General features: G+C 41.6%; 1 protein-coding gene across 1 annotated transcript in view; it reads right to left on the bottom strand.

The window, feature by feature from the left end:
• LOC137341868 (semaphorin-3E-like) overlaps positions 1–18,428 on the bottom strand; it is a 216,037-nt gene that overhangs the window by 64,577 nt on the left and 133,032 nt on the right. The window contains exon 5 of the mRNA XM_068005378.1: positions 16,671–16,764. Coding sequence (XP_067861479.1) covers positions 16,671–16,764 — 94 coding nt within the window. The remainder of the gene's footprint in view (positions 1–16,670; positions 16,765–18,428) is intronic.

Consider the following 18,428-nt stretch of genomic DNA (forward strand, 5'->3'; position numbering starts at 1 on the left):
CTTGCACCTCTCATTCCATAACAGCCACTTAACTAATCAAGGATTTAATCTGGCTCTGGAGATTAGGAAATAGCAAGAAATTAAACTGAGTAGTGAAATTGTACCATTTCTAGATCTTGGAAAGACTGATTTATTGATCTAGATATCAGAACCAAAGCATTTGCTGTGTGTATGTAATAAACCTTTTGAGTTCAGAAATTAGAAACTACACTTCAAGTTTTAAAAACTGTGTGCATCATCTACCTTGCATTGGAAATTATATTTAAACTCTTTGTGCTTCTTTTAAATATCCAAACATTGACATTTCCAACTTTTTATGAGGAAGAATTGAATGCACAGCTTAGCAATACATTGGAGCTATTAAACAAATTTCTGCTCATCTGTTTATAGTGCATTGTTTGGAGTACTGCTCAGTTGATTAAAGAATCGGTAAACACCAATAATAAACTATTAAAAGCCTTAATGATAGTTGGTGGGTGAGGACTCATTCTCCGATGGAACCTATGGTTCTGGGCGGCTTTATCTACCAATGCTGACATTGAACTAGTTAATACAGCAATTACAACAAAATGAATGATCAACAGATCCATGCCAAAAAGTTTAGTTATTCCACTGTTGAATTAATTCCATCTCAGTGGGTGAGTTGATTTCCCCAGTGGAAAACTGCTGGATCTTTCTCTGAAGGCTCATTAACAAGCAACAGCAGGATTTTTCAAAATAAAATTGCCATGAATTTCATTCCCCATTTTCTGGCTGTATGACAGGAAGTAGTGCAGAAGAGGAACCAATTGGCGGTTTCAGTTTATCTCCCGTTTCTGCCAGTTTTAACATTCATCTCCACAATCCTTTCCATTTAAAAAAAAATACACAGTGGAAATCAGCCCCCAAGCCACTCTATTAGTTTTGTCTCCAGAATCCTATCTAGTTGCCTCTTCAACCCACTTACACTGTCTATTTCAATGGTGTTCACTGGTAAGTTATTCCATAAGTCTATTACCCTTTAATGTAAATATGTCTATCTGATTTCTCTTCTTACTCCTAACTTCCTAATTTTTAACTTGTGGTAATTGAACTCTTTGCCAGAGTGCACAATTTGCTCCGATTAACATTGCCAATCTCCTTCATAATTTTGATAACTTCAACCCAAACTCTCCTCTTTTCCAAAGAACACATCCACCTTTCATAATCTTTTCTCATAACTGGGATTCCGATACCAATATTATTGAGTTTCATTCCATACTTTCCCCACCACTGTTAATAAGAAAGACATTTATGTCGTGCCTTGCCATGTCTCTCAGAAATATCTCAAACCATTTTACATATTAATTATTTTGAAGTGCAGTGGTTGTTATGTAGGCCAACGCAGCAGCCATTTTGCATCGCAGAAGATCCCACATTTAACACAGATGAATGACAAGTAATCTGCTTGGGCGGTGTTGGCTGAGAGAAGAATGTTTGTTATCTCCTTCTTCAAATAGTTCCTTGGGATCTTTAATACCCATCTTGGAAGGACAATATTTATTACAATGCAGCAATCCCTCTGTAATACTCAAGTCTTGGAATAGAGCTTGGACTCGCATCATTCTGACTCAGAGGTGAGAATGCTACCAACTAAACTAAACTGACATTTTACAGTCTTTCAAGTCTTTTTTCCCCAGTTAATAAGGTCATAAATTACAACTGGTCAATTGTTGTATGAACAGAACTGATTAACAATATAAGAATATAAATCAAGAGTTTAAAATTATGTGGGCCCTGGTTCTTGTGCACTGGGATTAGTCTAGATTTCTGCTTGGGTATTATGACCCTTTTAATTAATAATTTTAATTCACTCAGCAGGAATCATTAATGTTATGTTTCTAATGTTGCTGATGGGAAGTGCTCTCCAATGTAATAAGTATGAGTTGGATATTTGTTCATTTCATAAATAAAATATTTCTCAACGATTGGTTAAATACAAGGCTTGATTCTCATCCACTAAGTGCAAGGTTCCAGCCATTTCTAGGTCTCTGCCCCACCCAGAAATAACACTGCCACAAGAATTCGAAGCTCTGTAGGCACTCAGGGGAAAGATAGGCTCTCCTGTTGCTTGCAAATATACAAGACAAAATACAGGTTAAAAAATGAATGACATAATAAGCTCAAATAGGTGAAATATATTTCCATATTAAACTTTGACTAAAGTGTTTTCATTTCTACAGTAAAATGTGGGGTGGGGGGGGGAGTGGGAGGGGAGTGAATTGCAAAAAAATTTAAGGAAGCTCAAGTTATTCCTCCATCTGTAAAACATATCTCCCTTGTCATTTACAATGTTTCACCATTAGGTGATGCTCATACATATAGTTAACAAAGCTACTGAGTATGGTTCGCTGATATTTTAGTAAATCTTCAAACGACAGTTGAAGAATTTCTCACTGTTTCCAATTGTACAGTTTCACTGACAGTGCACAGTTTGGAGGATTTATAACCGCCCCAAGCTGAAGTTTACATCTTGCAAAAGTAAAACTGTTTTGCTTACTGCAGGAAGATGGTTACATGAGGACATATTATACCACATCTTCCTCTTTACTGTAAAGAACACCATTTCCAAGCAAATATGTTTGGCAAACTTTTCTGAGATTGGTTCCCAAAGAAACAAGACAACAATGCTCATCAAAGCGTGGGATGTCAGTGCTTTTTAGAAACTCAGGCCTAAAATTTAATTCTGAAAAACGGGTGGGTTGGGGTCAGTAAAAATTTAAAAAATCTAAACCCCCCCCCACCTGCCCCGCCCATTTCCAGATTTAACGGAGGCAGGATGAGGAACGGGCGACCAACCCGCTCTTAGGAGATGGGTCAGTCACTAAAAGCTTTCAAGGAGGCTGCGGGCCTCCGTTTTTACAGCTTTTTGTTTTAAACTCCTGGGGACCGGGATTCCTGGGCCTTCTGCTTCAGGCCACATGAGAGGAGGCGAGAAGGCCCGAAACAGCAGGTAAGTGCCTTTATTGCACTGCTTGTGGGCCCGGAGGAGCAGGAGTGCTTCCCCCAGGCCCAACAAGCCTACCAGCAGCGACCCCCCCCCCACTTTACCAGCAGCGACCCCCCACCCCCCAAACGATCACCGACCCACACCCCCCCGATCTCCGACTCCATCCCACACCAAAGAGGCATCCCATATCTTGCCTTTTCCATAAGACATACATCACTGAAGTACTTCAACATGTGGGAATACAGATCACAATCACAACACAAATCATCACAACAGGTAATTGTTTTACTTCAACAATAGTATCTGACCAATTATGAATTAGAGGCATATATAAATCATGCAGTTATGTTCAACGAGAACCAATTTGGCACCAGAGAATGGAGTGCAAAGCCAAGGGCAAACAGTCTCATTTTTTGCTGTAGGATTTTTTTTTACTGTTTAGAAACCTGGGGGCCAGGGCGTATAACAAGTAAGTTTATGAGTGCTCGCTGGTGGCAGGAACCTTGCCTGCTGCCAATGCACGTCAGAAAATGACCTCCATAGTGCAGGACACCTCCGGGGTTGGAACAAGTAGGAGAGATGACATAAATCTGGAAGTAGTAGTTAGGTGATATGTAGTCAAATCAGCAACACTGCGCGTGTGAGAAGAAGACTATTTACTCCAAAAATGAATGTTTTAATTCCATATTCAGCACATCCCCCCCCCCCCCTATTTTTGTAAATATACCCTAGTTAGTAAGTAAGTACTTACATTAAGTCTCAGTGGTGTGATTGTGCCTGCTCACTGCTCTATCAGCTGTGGCCAAAACCATGGATATGCTGCGGCCTGTCCATGGCTCTACCCAGAGTGATACAGTAACCACAGCTATTTAGAACTATTGCAAACAGCTGCAGCTATAGTTATATAAAAAGAATCAATTATTTTCTGGGACTTGCACTGAATGATTTCTAAGATTCACTCATGGAAAACTGCAGATGGGAGCCATTATTCATATCCTGGATTTGACAGTAAATGAAAAACCTTTGAATAAATCGTTATCTGCTTCATAAATCAGCATTTCTACTATCTCTCTCAGCACACGAATCATAACCAAAATCAGATAAGTGTCTGGTATAGAATTCATGCCAAAATGAATTTACAATGTAGCATATCATGAGTTTGGTATCTGTTACATGAGTGTTGGGTTACTTCATCAATGCAGAAAGTATAAAATAAAAATGTGAAATGTTGGGAATATACGCTAGATCGTTCAACACCTGAGAGAGAAAAATAGATGAATGCTTTGGGTATAACGTTTCATCCAAACTAGTTCTGATATTCCTTTGGGATTCTGCTGAAGGACTGTGAGGAAAATATCAAAGTATCTTTTCCCTTTCAAGTGCTGACTGACCTGCTGTACATTTAGAGCAATTTTTGTCTCTATTTAATATTTCTATGTTGCTTTTCTTTTTTTCAATATATTGATTGCATGTTTCAGTAGATTTGCCCATGGGTTCTCAGTTCTGTAGCCATTAAAAAGGTTAATTCTTTAATACCTTGGACATGCAAAAAGCAAATCCTCAAAGGACTAAGTCTGGTATTCTCGGCCTTATTCTCAGAGCCCCTTGATTTTTAAGATTAATGATTTGTGGTAAGGAATATTCTAGTCTGGTTTGCACACATTTTTTACAGACTTCTATGGATTAACATAATGCTCCCTTATTACATTCAGACTTTTCTTGTATACAGTCTATTTTTCTGCATTTCTCCTGTTTTCACATTTATTTCCTGTTTACATGAATGTAAGCACACTAAAAGAAAGTATGGAAACAATTAACATAAGCAGGTTGTCACTTGTGTATGTACACGTAAAAACTTGATACAATATTTCTGTGATATTCTGCCTTATTATTTCCTCTCACTTTAATTCTCTTTGTTTTCTTGCTTCTATACTTCTTTGCTCTCTGCTGTATCTTATGGAGCTTTTCACTTCTAGTTCCTTTGGTATCTGGTCTGAAAGGAATGGCACGATGGGGCCCAAAATTGTAGCCCCAGCACATTCTTGGTGCAGGGGCACTTTGCATAATGCAGTTTGCACCACAGGTGCACTGAAGGGACCTCTCTGAGATGCCTCACTCTTCTGCTATTATGTCAAAAACAGATACAGCTGAAATGTATCATTTCATAAAAGGAAAATTTGATAAATACTCAATGAGTACTTTTAAAACTTCTTAAAAATAAAGACTTACATTTATAGAATACCTTGGAGCACCTTACACGCATTGAATTACTTTGAAATGCAGTAATGCTTTTGCCATTTTGCACAAAGCCAAGAGAAATGAGATGAACGGCCAGTTAATTTGCTTTTTGGGTGGTGCTAGTAGACTAGTGTAAGGAATCTTACAACACCAGGTTATAGTCCAACAGTTTTATTTGAAAATCACAAGCTTTCGGAGATTATCTCCTTCGTCAGGTGAGTGAGTGAAAGGTTCTCAAATCGCATATCTTAATTAGGCTGGGACACGATCACACCAATCAAAGGTGTTGTTGGTGTTCAGACAGGTTAGCCACGGAAAATAGTACATCCCAGTATACTGAATACACAATGGGTCAGATTACACAGACAAAGAGAGAAAGAGACCCGAAAGGCAGAGAGAGAGAGAGAGAGAGAATGTCCAGTTGTATTGAAAACAGATAACTTTTTTTTCCTGCTGGTGGAGTTACGTGTAGCGGCATCTCCACATCATGGCTAGTAGACTAGGACATTGGGAGAAATCCCTGATCTTCTTCAAATGGTGCTATAAGATCATCAATGTCCACCATAACAAGCAGGTGCCACCTCAGCTTACCATCTCATCTGAAAGATGGAACCTCTGACAATGCAGGACTCCTTCAGTACTGGACCTTAATGTTAACTTAGATTACACACTCAAGTATTGCAGTTGGACTTCAATCCAGAACCTTCTGATTCAGAGGAAAGAGTGCTACCAACTTAGCCAGCATTTCACTAGAGATGTATGCAGTCTGTATTTTACACTTTCAAAATGTAGCAAGTTTAGAGTCAATGCAGACAAACCCTGTGGAATAGGACAAGGAAGCTGCAGTTGGAATGCATGCTTAGATTTATTGAGGCTTTGGGAGATTTGGACTGGTAAGTGGACATAATATCTGATATTGCCAGGAAACTGACCAAGAACATAAATGTTCTTCCCCCCACCCCCGACCATCAGTGAACTGGGCACCCTTACACTAAGGGACCAGTGAATGACAAATGATAAAAATTATAAAAATGGCACTTAACTGATATTGTCACTTTAGCCATAGTCACAAAAATATTGCTGTGCAAATATTCATAGCTTTATTTAAAGGGATTAACCTCCACAGTTGTTCAGTAATCTAATTAAGCTCAATTAGAATCCAAATTTCAGTTTCCCATCTATCATCATATTGATTCTTGAAATATGACATTTTACTAGTTTTGTTTTTAAAAAGCAGAAATTATTTCACTAGAGAATGTGGAATTTCTGGTTGGTTCATGGTTTTTAAAAAAATAATCGAATGTGGGGCAGAACGAGAGTGGATGCAAATCTTTTGCTCGATTGAAATAACACTGTATTAATAATGTCATATTCTTGGGGCATTTTTGAATAGGGACACAATAGACAATTCTGCAATCCCAAGGAACAAGCACTCAATGAGAATGCACATTGGAGAATTTGGGCTAAAAGTTTGCAGCCTTATCTCTGGCCTATATTCCCGTTGAGAGCAATTTCCTCACTGGGAATTCAGGATCGCCCCTGTAGCATCCTTTTTACACTGGTACACGGCGAATATTGTTATTTCAAATAATTTAAGAAAAGATTATTGCACATATGCAGAATTATTGTTTTCTAGTTTTACTTAATTCAGCTTATGAAATTATCAGCTGCATATAAATTGTCCATTTGTTCCTTTCCAAGTTCTTTTGCAGGTTTTAGATTTTTGCCCTCCATCATTTTCAACTAATTTAAGAATCTATTTGCTGATGAGGGTGGGGAGAAGGTAATAGGCCATTCCATAAAGATTAAGGTACCAACTGATTATGTGCACAACGATACATCGATAGCCTGAATTTTAGGTACCAAGTTTTGAGTTTGAACGTTCTGTTCCTATTAAGGTGTAAAAAAAACCAGTAAAAAAACTCATTTAGCCACAATCTGGAGATCAAAAGCATTTTATATTTTGATTTGCTACTTTCTCTGCCAAGAGAAACATAATGCAAAATATGTAAAAAGTTAGAAAACAAAAAATAAGACAGTACCACATGCAAGTCTTTCAGATAACAGTCTTTGAGAGTGGGATAAATAATGGTTTACTCTGAAATTAAATATTAATAAAGGGATCTCTGGAAATCCCAATCAAGTTGCCAGTGGATACAGGTCAACAGCACTAAAAGTGACCTGATATTTGTAAATTTATTTTGTGTCCTTGGCGCTGACAGTGTGTAGGAGAGGCATTCCTGTAAGGTCCAGGATTCGGAACAACTGCTGGTTGATGTGGACTCTTTTAGCCATACAGCCAAGTGCTTGCTCGAACTACCTGACAACAGTATTCTTTTCCTCACTCTCTCCTCACTATATTATCTTTTATGAGCTCTACAAATCATTTAATAGTGAGAGTTATGACCATTGCAGGATATCTCTTGGGTAATGTTAACGCGTGCAAAAGTGAAAATAATTATTTCATTTTCTAACTCTGTCATCCCTCACCTTAATTACAAAAATCCCCACTGGAATACTGTATATTCATCTGGAACCATTCAACATTGATACTGTGGTGGGGAAACTTTAGGTTTCGATGGAGGGTTGACTTAAGGATTGGCTTTCCTCATTTTACTTACCTTGGCGATGTTTTTATAGCCACTGATATTACATGGCAAAAGAAATGAAAATATACAGGTATAGAAAGTACCAGTGCAGCAATAATTTCAATCTTAAGACATACAGTACAAAAATAACAGGGAACATTTAAGTCACTCTGATAGAAATACATTAGAAATTGAACAGACAATGTTTCAAAGACTTAAGAAACCTATTGTAATTAACAGATTCCAGCTGTCAAATCGTCCTCATGACAGGGAGAATAGAAACTGAGGGTGGAATTTTCTCCCCACTTTCAAACAGTAATGGACATATTGTAAGTAGAATACTGCATCAGTAGTAATGGGTTCCTAGATTGATTTCATTCTTGGGAATGACCCCATAAGTTACACTTGTGAATTGGAGACCATTCTTGTGTGTGGAACAAGTCCAGAAATAAATTGTTACTGGTGCAATATCCTCTTTCCATAATTTTTGCTGCCAAATCATATAAACAAGTTTGAACAAATTTCTCTAGGATTCGTAGATCTATGTACTGCATTGTGCTCTGATTGTAACATTGGAACTGGTAATGTTATGTATTATTCTAAGGCATAGATACTGTAGTGAATGTCGCTTAAAAGGGGAATGTACAATGAAAACATTAGAAGCCAATCTTCAGTAGCCTTACAGCATGAATAGCTCTGGAATCTTCCATTGAGAGTGGATTGCATTTAGGTTTCCTGTAGCATGCTCTCATTGTAAGATCTACAAAATATCAATGCGGGCTTTCTTCCATGAATACTGACATTCTTTATACCCCTTTCCTTCCCATCTGTTTGTGTATTGCTCCATTTATAATAGTCTTGAATAAGTTGCACATAAAATAATTGGTTTAAAGATGTATTTTAGTGTAGATATTTCCAAATAAGTATGTAATATTTATATTGGTGGTTCTCAAGTGCAATAAGATGAATTGCCATAGTGAAACAGCTCACACAGCTAGCTTAGAAATAAGAGTAGATTGTCCATGCAATGTAATGGAGCTTTGCACTCATTGTTTTCCAGCTGGGCTGATGACCTATGCTGATGAGAAAATGAAAGGGATGCAGCCACTTAAAGGAAGGGGTCAAAGGTTGTGAATATTCAAAAATGATATTTTATCCTTTCCAAAGGTTGTTTAGGGCAAAAAAGATGTCTGGTACAATAAATGTGGAAGCAGGAAATGAAGTCTGTGGGCAAGCGATGGAGCAGCTCAGTTATCTGAACTCCCTGGTTGATGGCTGCTGTATAAGTTGTGTGTGAGTGTGGTGTCCTGTCTGCCACTCCGGCAGCCCCTTCCCTGAGGACAGCAGTGCAGCATGCATGGCACTAGATAGCAGGGAGCTAGAAACTGAGAGCGAAAGTGACCTTGGCTCTCACTGGCAGTGCTGCCCCATGGATGACTTCAGGTGTCCTTGCACTGTCCCTGAAGGTGCGCAATTGGCTCTGTTCTGACATTCAGCCTAACGATCATTTGCCAGGTAGGTGTGCCAAGGCCTGCAGATATAGTTAGTGGAATGATGGCTGTTGTGCAGTCTAGTTCTGATGTCTGCTGATTTTACTGGCCTTCCTTCTTTCATGTACCACTTCAACCATGGAATACTTGAAATATGAGAAGGATATGCTGATAGGGTTAGATGAAGAGGGGTGGGAGGAGGCTCATGTGGAGCATAAACGCCAACATAGACAAGTTGGGCCAAATGGCCTGTTTCTGTGCTGTAGACTCTATGGGCTCCATTTTCGCAACCCCGAGCGGGTGCGTTCATGGCAGGGGGGCTGCGAAAATCGGCGATTCCCGGGGCGGGTCTGGAGCCCGGCTCCAACCCGCCCACTTCCGGGTTCCCCAGTGACGCGCTGACATGCGCACGCAGCCCCCGCATGTGGGACTTCCGCCGGCAATTAAAGCCGGCGGGGTATCACTTAAGGTAATCATTTAGGTACTTCAGGTCGTTTAGAGACCTGATTAACATGATATTTTAGGAGGGGTGGGATTTTCCAAACAACTGGGACTGTTTCCCGTACTGGGGGAAACACTCCCAGTTCAAATGGACGTGTTGCAGCCATCAGCCTGTGGCAGTTGCAAAGGTCCATTTGACAGGTTGGTGGGGGGGTGGGGGGAGACCCTCACTCATTGCAGGAGGCCACTCTGTCACTTTGGACAAAGCTTGGCCTCCACCACCCTCCTCCTAACAATAAAATTCACCAACTTGTACACTTACCCCGGTGTCCACACACATTTACCTACCTTGCGGACCCCCTAAAATGTACATCTTCCGGATGGGGGCCGCCGTAGCTGCAGTCATGACCTCCTCGGAGGGCGAACAGCATCACCAGCCTCGCCGGCCATGCCGTCCACCTCTGACACGTGGAGCTCCACAACACAGTGCTGTGACACATCCACCTGCACAGCAGGAGGGAGGGCAACGGCAGAGAGAGATGCATCGCAGAAGGCACTACACTCGCCACAGGGTCTACAGACCGAGGCTCAGCTTCCTGGACCTCTCTGAGCAGCAGTGCACACGGAGGCTCAGAGTCACTCGTCATGTAGTCGTGGACATCTGCAGCCTCCTTCATGCCGAGCTGCTCCCAGCTGGCCCGAGCGCCATCTTTTTATCTGTCGCTGTCAAAGTCACCACTGCCCTCAACAACTTCTCCTCCGCATCCTTCCAGGGTGCCACCGGGGACATCGCCGATGTCTCTCAGTCTTCTGCACAAAAGAGCCCTGCAAATACACCCACACCCACTCTGCAGTGAAACAATGGGTGGCATCAGTTGTGGGTCTTCATTGTGATCCTCAGGAAAGGGCATTATTGCACAAACCAGACAAGATTCGCAAAGATTTTAATAGGATAAGGCAGGATCTGGCCAAAATGGACTGGGATCAGCTGCTTGTAGGAAAATCCGCATCGGAGCAATGGGAGTCTTTCAGAAGGGAGATTGAGACCATACAATGGCAACATGTTCCCGTAAAGGTCAAGGGTGGTTCCAAGAACTCCAGGGAACCTTGGATGTCAGGGGATATACGAGAATGGATTTGGAAAAAAAGGAGGGCTTTTGGCAGATACAAAATGCTAAAGACGGAGGAAGCCCTAGAGGAGTACAAAAAGTGCAGGGGGATACTTAAAAAAGAAATTAGGAGATCAAGGAGGGGCCATGAAATAACACTGGCGAGCAAAATAAAGGAAAATCCTAAGATGTTTTATAAGTATATTAAGGGTAAGAGGATGACTAGGGAAAAAATAGGGCCCATTAGGGACAAAAATGGCAATCTGTGTGTGGAGCCGGCAGATGTAGGAGGGGTTCTAAATGAATTTTTTGCATCTGTTTTCACTATGGAGAAGGACGATGTAGACATAGAAATACGGCAGGGGGACTGTGATATACTTGAACATATTAACATCGAGCGGGAGGAGGTATTGGCGGTTTTAGCAGGCCTAAAAATGGATAAATCCCCAGGCCCGGACGAAATGTATCCCAGGCTACTGTGTGAGGCAAAGGAGGAGATTGCGGGGGCTCTGACACATATATTCAGAACCTCTCTGGCCACAGGGGATGTGCCAGAGGACTGGAGAACCGCTAATGTAATACCATTATTCAAGAAGGGGAGTAGGGAAAAACCGGGGAACTACAGGCCAGTGAGCCTAACATCAGTGGTAGGAAAATTATTGGAAAAAATTCTGAAGGACAAAATTAGTCTCCACTTGGAGAAGCAAGGATTAATCAGGGATAGTCAACATGGCTTTGTCAAGGGAAGATCATGTCTGACTAATTTGATTGAATTTTTTGAGGGGGTGACTAGGCATGTGGATGAGGGTAACGCAGTGGATGTGGTATACATGGATTTCAGTAAGGCCTTCGATAAAGTCCCCCACAGGAGACTGGTCAAGAAGGTACGAGCCCATGGAATCCAGGGTGCCTTGGCACTTTGGATACAAAACTGGCTTAGTGGCAGAAGGCAGAGGGTGATGGTCGAAGGTTGTTTTTGTGACTGGAAGCCTGTGGCCAGTGGGGTACCACAGGGATCGGTGCTGGGTCCCTTGCTGTTTGTGGTCTACATTAATGACTTGGATATGAATGTAAAAGGTGTGATCAGTAAGTTCGCTGATGATACAAAGATTGGTAGGGTGGTAAATAGCGAGGAGGATAGCCTCAGTCTGCAGGACGATATAGATGGGTTGGTCAGATGGGCGGAACAGTGGCAAATGGAATTTAACCCGGAAAAGTGCGAGGTGATGCACTTTGGAGGGACTAACAAGGCAAGGGAATACACAATGAATGGGAGGACCCTAGGCAAGACAGAGGGTCAGAGGGATCTTGGTGTGCAAGTTCACAGATCCCTGAAGGCGGCGGAACAGGTAGATAAGGTGGTAAAGAAGGCATATGGGATACTTGCCTTTATTAGCCGAGGCATAGAATATAAGAGCAAGGAGGTTATGATGGAGCTGTATAAAACACTGGTTAGGCCACAGCTGGAGTACTGTGTGCAGTTCTGGTCGCCACACTACAGGAAGGATGTGATCGCTTTGGAGAGGGTGCAGAGGAGATTCACCAGGATGTTACCAGGGCTGGAGCGCTTCAGCTATGAAGAGAGACTGGGAAGATTGGGTTTGTTTTCCTTGGAGCAGAGGAGGCTGAGGGGGGACATGATTGAGGTGTACAAAATTATGAGGGGCACAGATAGGATGGATACTAAGGAGCTTTTTCCCTTCGTTGAGGGTTCTATAACAAGGGGACATAGATTCAAGGTAAAAGGCGGGAGGTTTAGAGGGGATTTGAGAAAGAACTTTTTCACCCAGAGGGTGGTTGGAGTCTGGAACTCACTGCCTGAAAGGGTTGTGGAGGCAGGAACCCTCACAACATTCAAGAAGCATTTGGATGAGCACTTGAAATGCCATAGCATACAAGGCTACGGACCAAATGCTGGAATATGGGATTAGAGTAGACAGGGCTGATGGCCGGTGCGGACACGATGGGCCGAAGGGCCTCTATCCGTGCTGTATAACTCTATGACTCTATGACTCTATGACATGGCAGTAGTGGTGACAATATAATATGTTATGTGAGTTGATCAGGAATTAAATATAGGTAAAAACCATGACAAACCCTCACACACCCTTGTGCATCCCCTTCATGCTCACGACACGTTTGCCTTACGCTTCCTACTGCACATATGTGATGCATGCCCTGTGGCTGCAGCACAGGTAGTGGCAGGTTGAGTGAGGCTGACTGTGAAAGAGATGCATGAGAGGGTGAGTATGAGATAGAGCTATGAGATTGTATGAGGATTGGGTTGAGTGGTAGTGGCGGGATTAGTACTGGCGAGGTGAGTAAGTGCAGGTAAGATGAGGATGAGGTTTGAGTGGGTGTGAGGAATGATGTGACAGAGTAGTGTTGGCAGTGCAGAAGGCGATGTGGGGTGGGGGCGGTGATGTGGCAGACGGAGTGTAGGGGAATGAGTAAGTGTATTCACTTCGGCTGACCTACTTAGGTCATTGAAGCGCCTCCTGCACTGTATGCAGGTGCGCGATATGTTGGTGGTGCAGGTGACCTCCTCTGCCACCTTGAGCCAGGCCTTCTTGGTGGCAGAGGCAGGCCGCTTCCCCCCGCCCGTCAGGGGGAAGATCTCTGAATCTCCCTCTCCTCCTCACCCCATCCAATAAGACCTGGAGTGAGGCATCATTAAACCTGGGAGCAGCCTTCCCCCTGGGCTGCTCCATGCTGTAATTTTTCCTATTTCCTGCAGCATCAGTCAGTGGAGGACTGCCCCTTTAAATAGGGCTCCTCCAGCTGACAGCCTATGCTGCGCATGTGCAGTCCGCCCGCTGCGCAGCTTTCCAGCGCGAAACCCGGAAGCACAGGTAAGTGGCTCCAATTAGCCTGCGATTCCGTGCGGAGCACCCCGATTTCACTGGACGCGTTACCCACGCACCCAGTCGACCCCCCCGCTGAGAACCCGCCGCCCTCCTAATATCGGGCCCTATGTAACTCTACGTACTGCGACTAGAGCATTTCAAAATCAACGCTACCACTAAGTTGACTTGCTGACCAACAGGAACTCTTCAGTGCCTTGCAGCTCCCTGAGTTCCCACAAAAGTTTGTATTGTAAGTGTTCCTTTTTCATGCCTTTTTTCAGCTCTTAAAGTCATAGAATCATAGAATCATACAACACAGAAGGAGGCCATTCGACTCATCGCGTCTGTGCTGGCTCTTTGAAAGAACCATCCAATTAGTCCCACTCCCCTGCTCTTTCCCCATTGCCCTGCAAATTTCTCCTTTTCAAAGTTACTATTGAATCTGCTTCCACCACCGTTTCAGGTGATTCATTCCAGATTGTAACAACTCACTGCGTAAAAAAAAATTCTCCTAATTTCCCCTCCTGGATTTTTTGCCAATCATCTTAAATCATTGTTCTCAGTTTACCAACCTTTCTGCCAATGGAAACAGTTTCCCCTTATCTGCTCTATCAAAATCCCGCATAATTTTGAACACTTATATTAAATCTTCCCTTAACCTTCTCTGTTCTTAGGAGAACAACCACAGCTTCTCCAGTCTCTCCAAATAACTGAAGTCTCTCATCCCTGGTACCATTATGGTAAATCTCCTGTGCACCCGCTCCAAGGTCTCTTCCTGTTCTTTTTGTCTAAAGTCTAATAAATGGTTCAATTACAGTAGTGGATTAGCAAACAATATTCAGTTAGTTTCGCATAAACATACTTTTAAGAGAAAAAGGTGATAAAAAACATTTCGTAAGAATGCTAATTAATTACAGAAACTTGTACTAAAAATGTAATGCAAAAAAAAGCTGAAAAACCTTGGACCCTTTAAGAGATTCATTACTCATGGAGCTTCCCTTAGACTCATATTCAATTGGTGTAAGGAAATGAGCTAGGTGTATTATAATATTTAAATGAAGGTATAGCTCATTGGGGTAAAAATTCCATTTCTGTGTTCCTGGTGCACGCCGTGACATTGCACATTGCTGACCTGTGATTTTCTGGGAGCAAAAGAGTGGAATTTTTACCCCATTTCCCACAAAAGCACATAATGTTGGTCTAAGAAGCCTGTCAGAAAATCACGCTGAGCACTAAAGTAGTGTAGATACAGCTCTGTGGATCTTAATCTGATTTTCCGTGTCTGTTTTGCTCCTGCATCACAAATGTTGGGACGTGAAAGTCCACCCCTTGGATTCCTAGAACAGCTCCATCTGCTGGACAGTCTGAGCAATTTGCTGTACCAAAATAAAGGTACATTCTTTGAATTTGAGCCCCGCTGTATCTCCTGTCCATTACTGAGCAAGAATTTGTAAAAGCTATCCTCTCATTCTGAGAGCTGGGGATAGTACCTGATCCTGCAAAGCCTTTTGTAAATAAGGGGCCAGATATTCCAGTTGGGGGCATCCGTCCACCATTGAGATGCTTCACTGACCCCAGCTGAATTTTCGTCCCTGGGATCGTTAGCAAGCAGTAGGTGGGTTCCCCGGTCTCTGACACGGAGTCGTGCTAAGCAAGGCGGCATGGAATCATGACATAGCAGGCCTCAGGTGGCCTGTCACCTCATTGGAATCTCAGCAGTCTCCAAGCTGCTGAGAAAAAGATGGTTGGTTGATTATTTCCCTCAAGTAAGGGCACGATTGAAATTCCACATCCAAGGATGTGAGAATAGGGAACTGCAGCTGATTTTAAAGTGAAAGGGAGAGAAACACACACACATACACTCACATTTACACGCATTCACCACATTCTCATACACACTTGCATACAGAGAATAAGCTACCTATCTGTCATTAGCAACATTGATGTTTTCACAGTCCAATGCACAGACCATAGGAAGATTTTCAATGTTCGCTGATTGAAACTGCACAAACCCGACAGAATAACTCAGAATTTCTGCTATTGTTGCCCACTCTATTTCCTGTTGCTTTAGTTTCCTGTGTCCAACTATTCCTGCATACTGTTGAGCATTATTCTCACTACAATAAGTTTATTTCATTGGGTTTATTTTTCCTTGAAAAAAATCCCATTCCTGCAGAATGGAAACTGCGGTAGAAAAATATAAGAACATAGAATTTCTCAGAACATGAAAAGGCCATTTAACTTGACCAATTTATCCCTTCCTGATATCCCTTTCTGACTAGTAATCCAGAGGCCTGTAGTGACAATGCAGAGAATATGAGTTCAATCTCACCAGGACAGTGAGAATTTGAATTCAGTTTAAAAAAAATGTTTATTAACAAAAAGCTGGTTTCAGTAAAAGTGATCATGAAGCTATCGGATTGTCATAAAAACCCAACTGGTTCACTAATGTCCTTTAGAGAAGGAAACCTGCCATCCTTATGCGATCTGGCCACGTTGTGACTCCAGTCCCACACCGACATGGTTGACTCTTAACTGCCTTCTGAAATGGCCTAGCAAGCCCATCAGTTGTATCAGACCACTACAACTTTACCCCAACAAGGTGGTGGCGGCAACTAGGGATGGACAATAAATGCCGGCCTTAGCAGCGACGCCACATCCCGAGAATTAATTTTTAAAAATTGCTTATCAAACCCACATACAGGGGTAAGTTTTTTGAGTCACCACCAGTGACGAGGTGCCTCACTGCTACAATGGGCTTGGAAAATATACTCCAAAATGTCCATTTCAATGGCCTTTCTTGAGAAATGATTTCAGAACTCTCTTAATCTTTGGGTGCAACAGTTTCTCTTCTTACTCCTGCCTTCTTGATTTTTAAAATCGTGTCCCCTAGTCTGAATCAAGTTTGACAATTGTCTTCATAATCTTAAAATCTACAGTAGAAACCTGAGCGGCATTATCTTGTTCACTATTGTCTAAAATTTACTTACCAACCAAAGTGGAGGCACAAGACTTGTTTGGGTCATAAGGACATTTGTTTCGGCCATACTCAATCTGTTGAGATTCCAACTTGAAGACTCGGTCCTGCAAATGTAATAAGGAAAGTATACTGCAATTAATAGCTGCTTATAAATAAATTAAACATAGGGACATAATCGCCAAGATGGAAATAATGGGTAAAATTCTTCCTCAGCGTCAAGTGCCAGAAGCACATATTATACATTCTCAGCCCATAGTTTTCCATTTATTAAATTTAATAGACAGAAAATCGCAGTTGGGAGTGTGTAATTTTGCAATATGTGTTGCTGGCATGTACTGCGAGACCAGGAGTGGAATTTTACCCCTAAGTTGGCAAGTTATTTAAAACTTTACCCTCAGGGGAAAAGAACTCGGGTCAAGAGCTAATGCAAAGGAATGAGCTATTGGGTAAAATTAGGGAAGCTTAAACTCTACAATCTTTAAAGAAAGTGTCTCCAGGGGATCCATATAAAACATTAATGGGTATAGCTAGTAAGTAGGACTGAGGGACGTGAATTTTAAATTGGTGAGAAATAGTTTTAAAACAGATGTTTGGAAGGATTTGTTTGCTCAGAGAATGATAAATGTATGGAATAATCTGCCAGGTGGGGTAGTAGAGGCATAAACATTGAGGGTGTTTAAAGTCAGGCTGGATGTTGTAATGGGAGAATTAGCATACAGAGGGATCAGCTTCTTTGGACTGAAAGACCTTTCCTTCTACTTTACTGTTTTATGTGTATGTTTTCTTATGGTGTCAGTTGTAATTACAAGGCCTAGCTTGCTGAAACCTAAGAGTAAAACTTGAGTTTTAGAGTAGAGTGATCTGAATGCTTATTGGTTTGAAGTTTGCAAAGGGCAGGTCTGTATTAATATGTTTTATATTGTAGAGACGATCCACAGATTCAGGTATAAATTGTAACAAGTACAGGACATTGACTCCGTTATTCAGTTTCAAAATTTGAGTACACTTTCCTAAGGACTTCATGACAAACTGCAACCTTAACATTAGTACATCCAGAGATTAGTCTCCCTTTTTGTTACTTTGTTGTTTACGAGTAGTATACAATCAATCTGTAAGACATATCTATCAACCAAGTCACAGGTTTTTTTGTGCCTATACACAGCATGAAAATACAAAATTAATATTTTGACATTCCTTTTACAAACACTTCTCACTAAATGATATCCACCGACAGGTCAAGACACCACTAAGTGAATGAACCATGGTTTTATTTCCTGGCTTAGTTTCTATTGTTTTTGTTAAAACGTGTGCCGTGGGTAGGTCAGAATTTGTCATGCAACTGAAAGTTAGTCATACTAATGGTTGAGCCACTGGCTCAGTCTTCTAAAGGGAGAAGTTAGCAGCAGCACTGAATTATATATAACCTTATACTTCAGGGTGGGATATTGTTCAAAGTCTCTTCCTGATAGATTGCACAATCAATTAAAGTTAATAATGTTTTCATAAGAATGATTTGTGATTTATTTCTGTATAACCCACTTGTCTGGGTTAGAGGGTTCTGGTTGAAAAGGAAGGATTTACCCGTCACATGTTTTCTATCAAATAACATTTGCAAAGATGATTCTTTGGCCATTTTAATGCAGAATGTTAGGAACTAGAATAAAGGAAATATATAAACCACAGAAATGTTCAAGTATTTCCAAACTTTCTCTAAGTATAATAACAAAATGTTAACCATATGATGTTTGAGACTTTCCACCAATACTCA

Source organism: Heptranchias perlo, chromosome 24, assembly GCF_035084215.1.
Source record: "Heptranchias perlo isolate sHepPer1 chromosome 24, sHepPer1.hap1, whole genome shotgun sequence".
Classification (NCBI taxonomy): Eukaryota; Metazoa; Chordata; class Chondrichthyes; order Hexanchiformes; family Hexanchidae; genus Heptranchias; species Heptranchias perlo.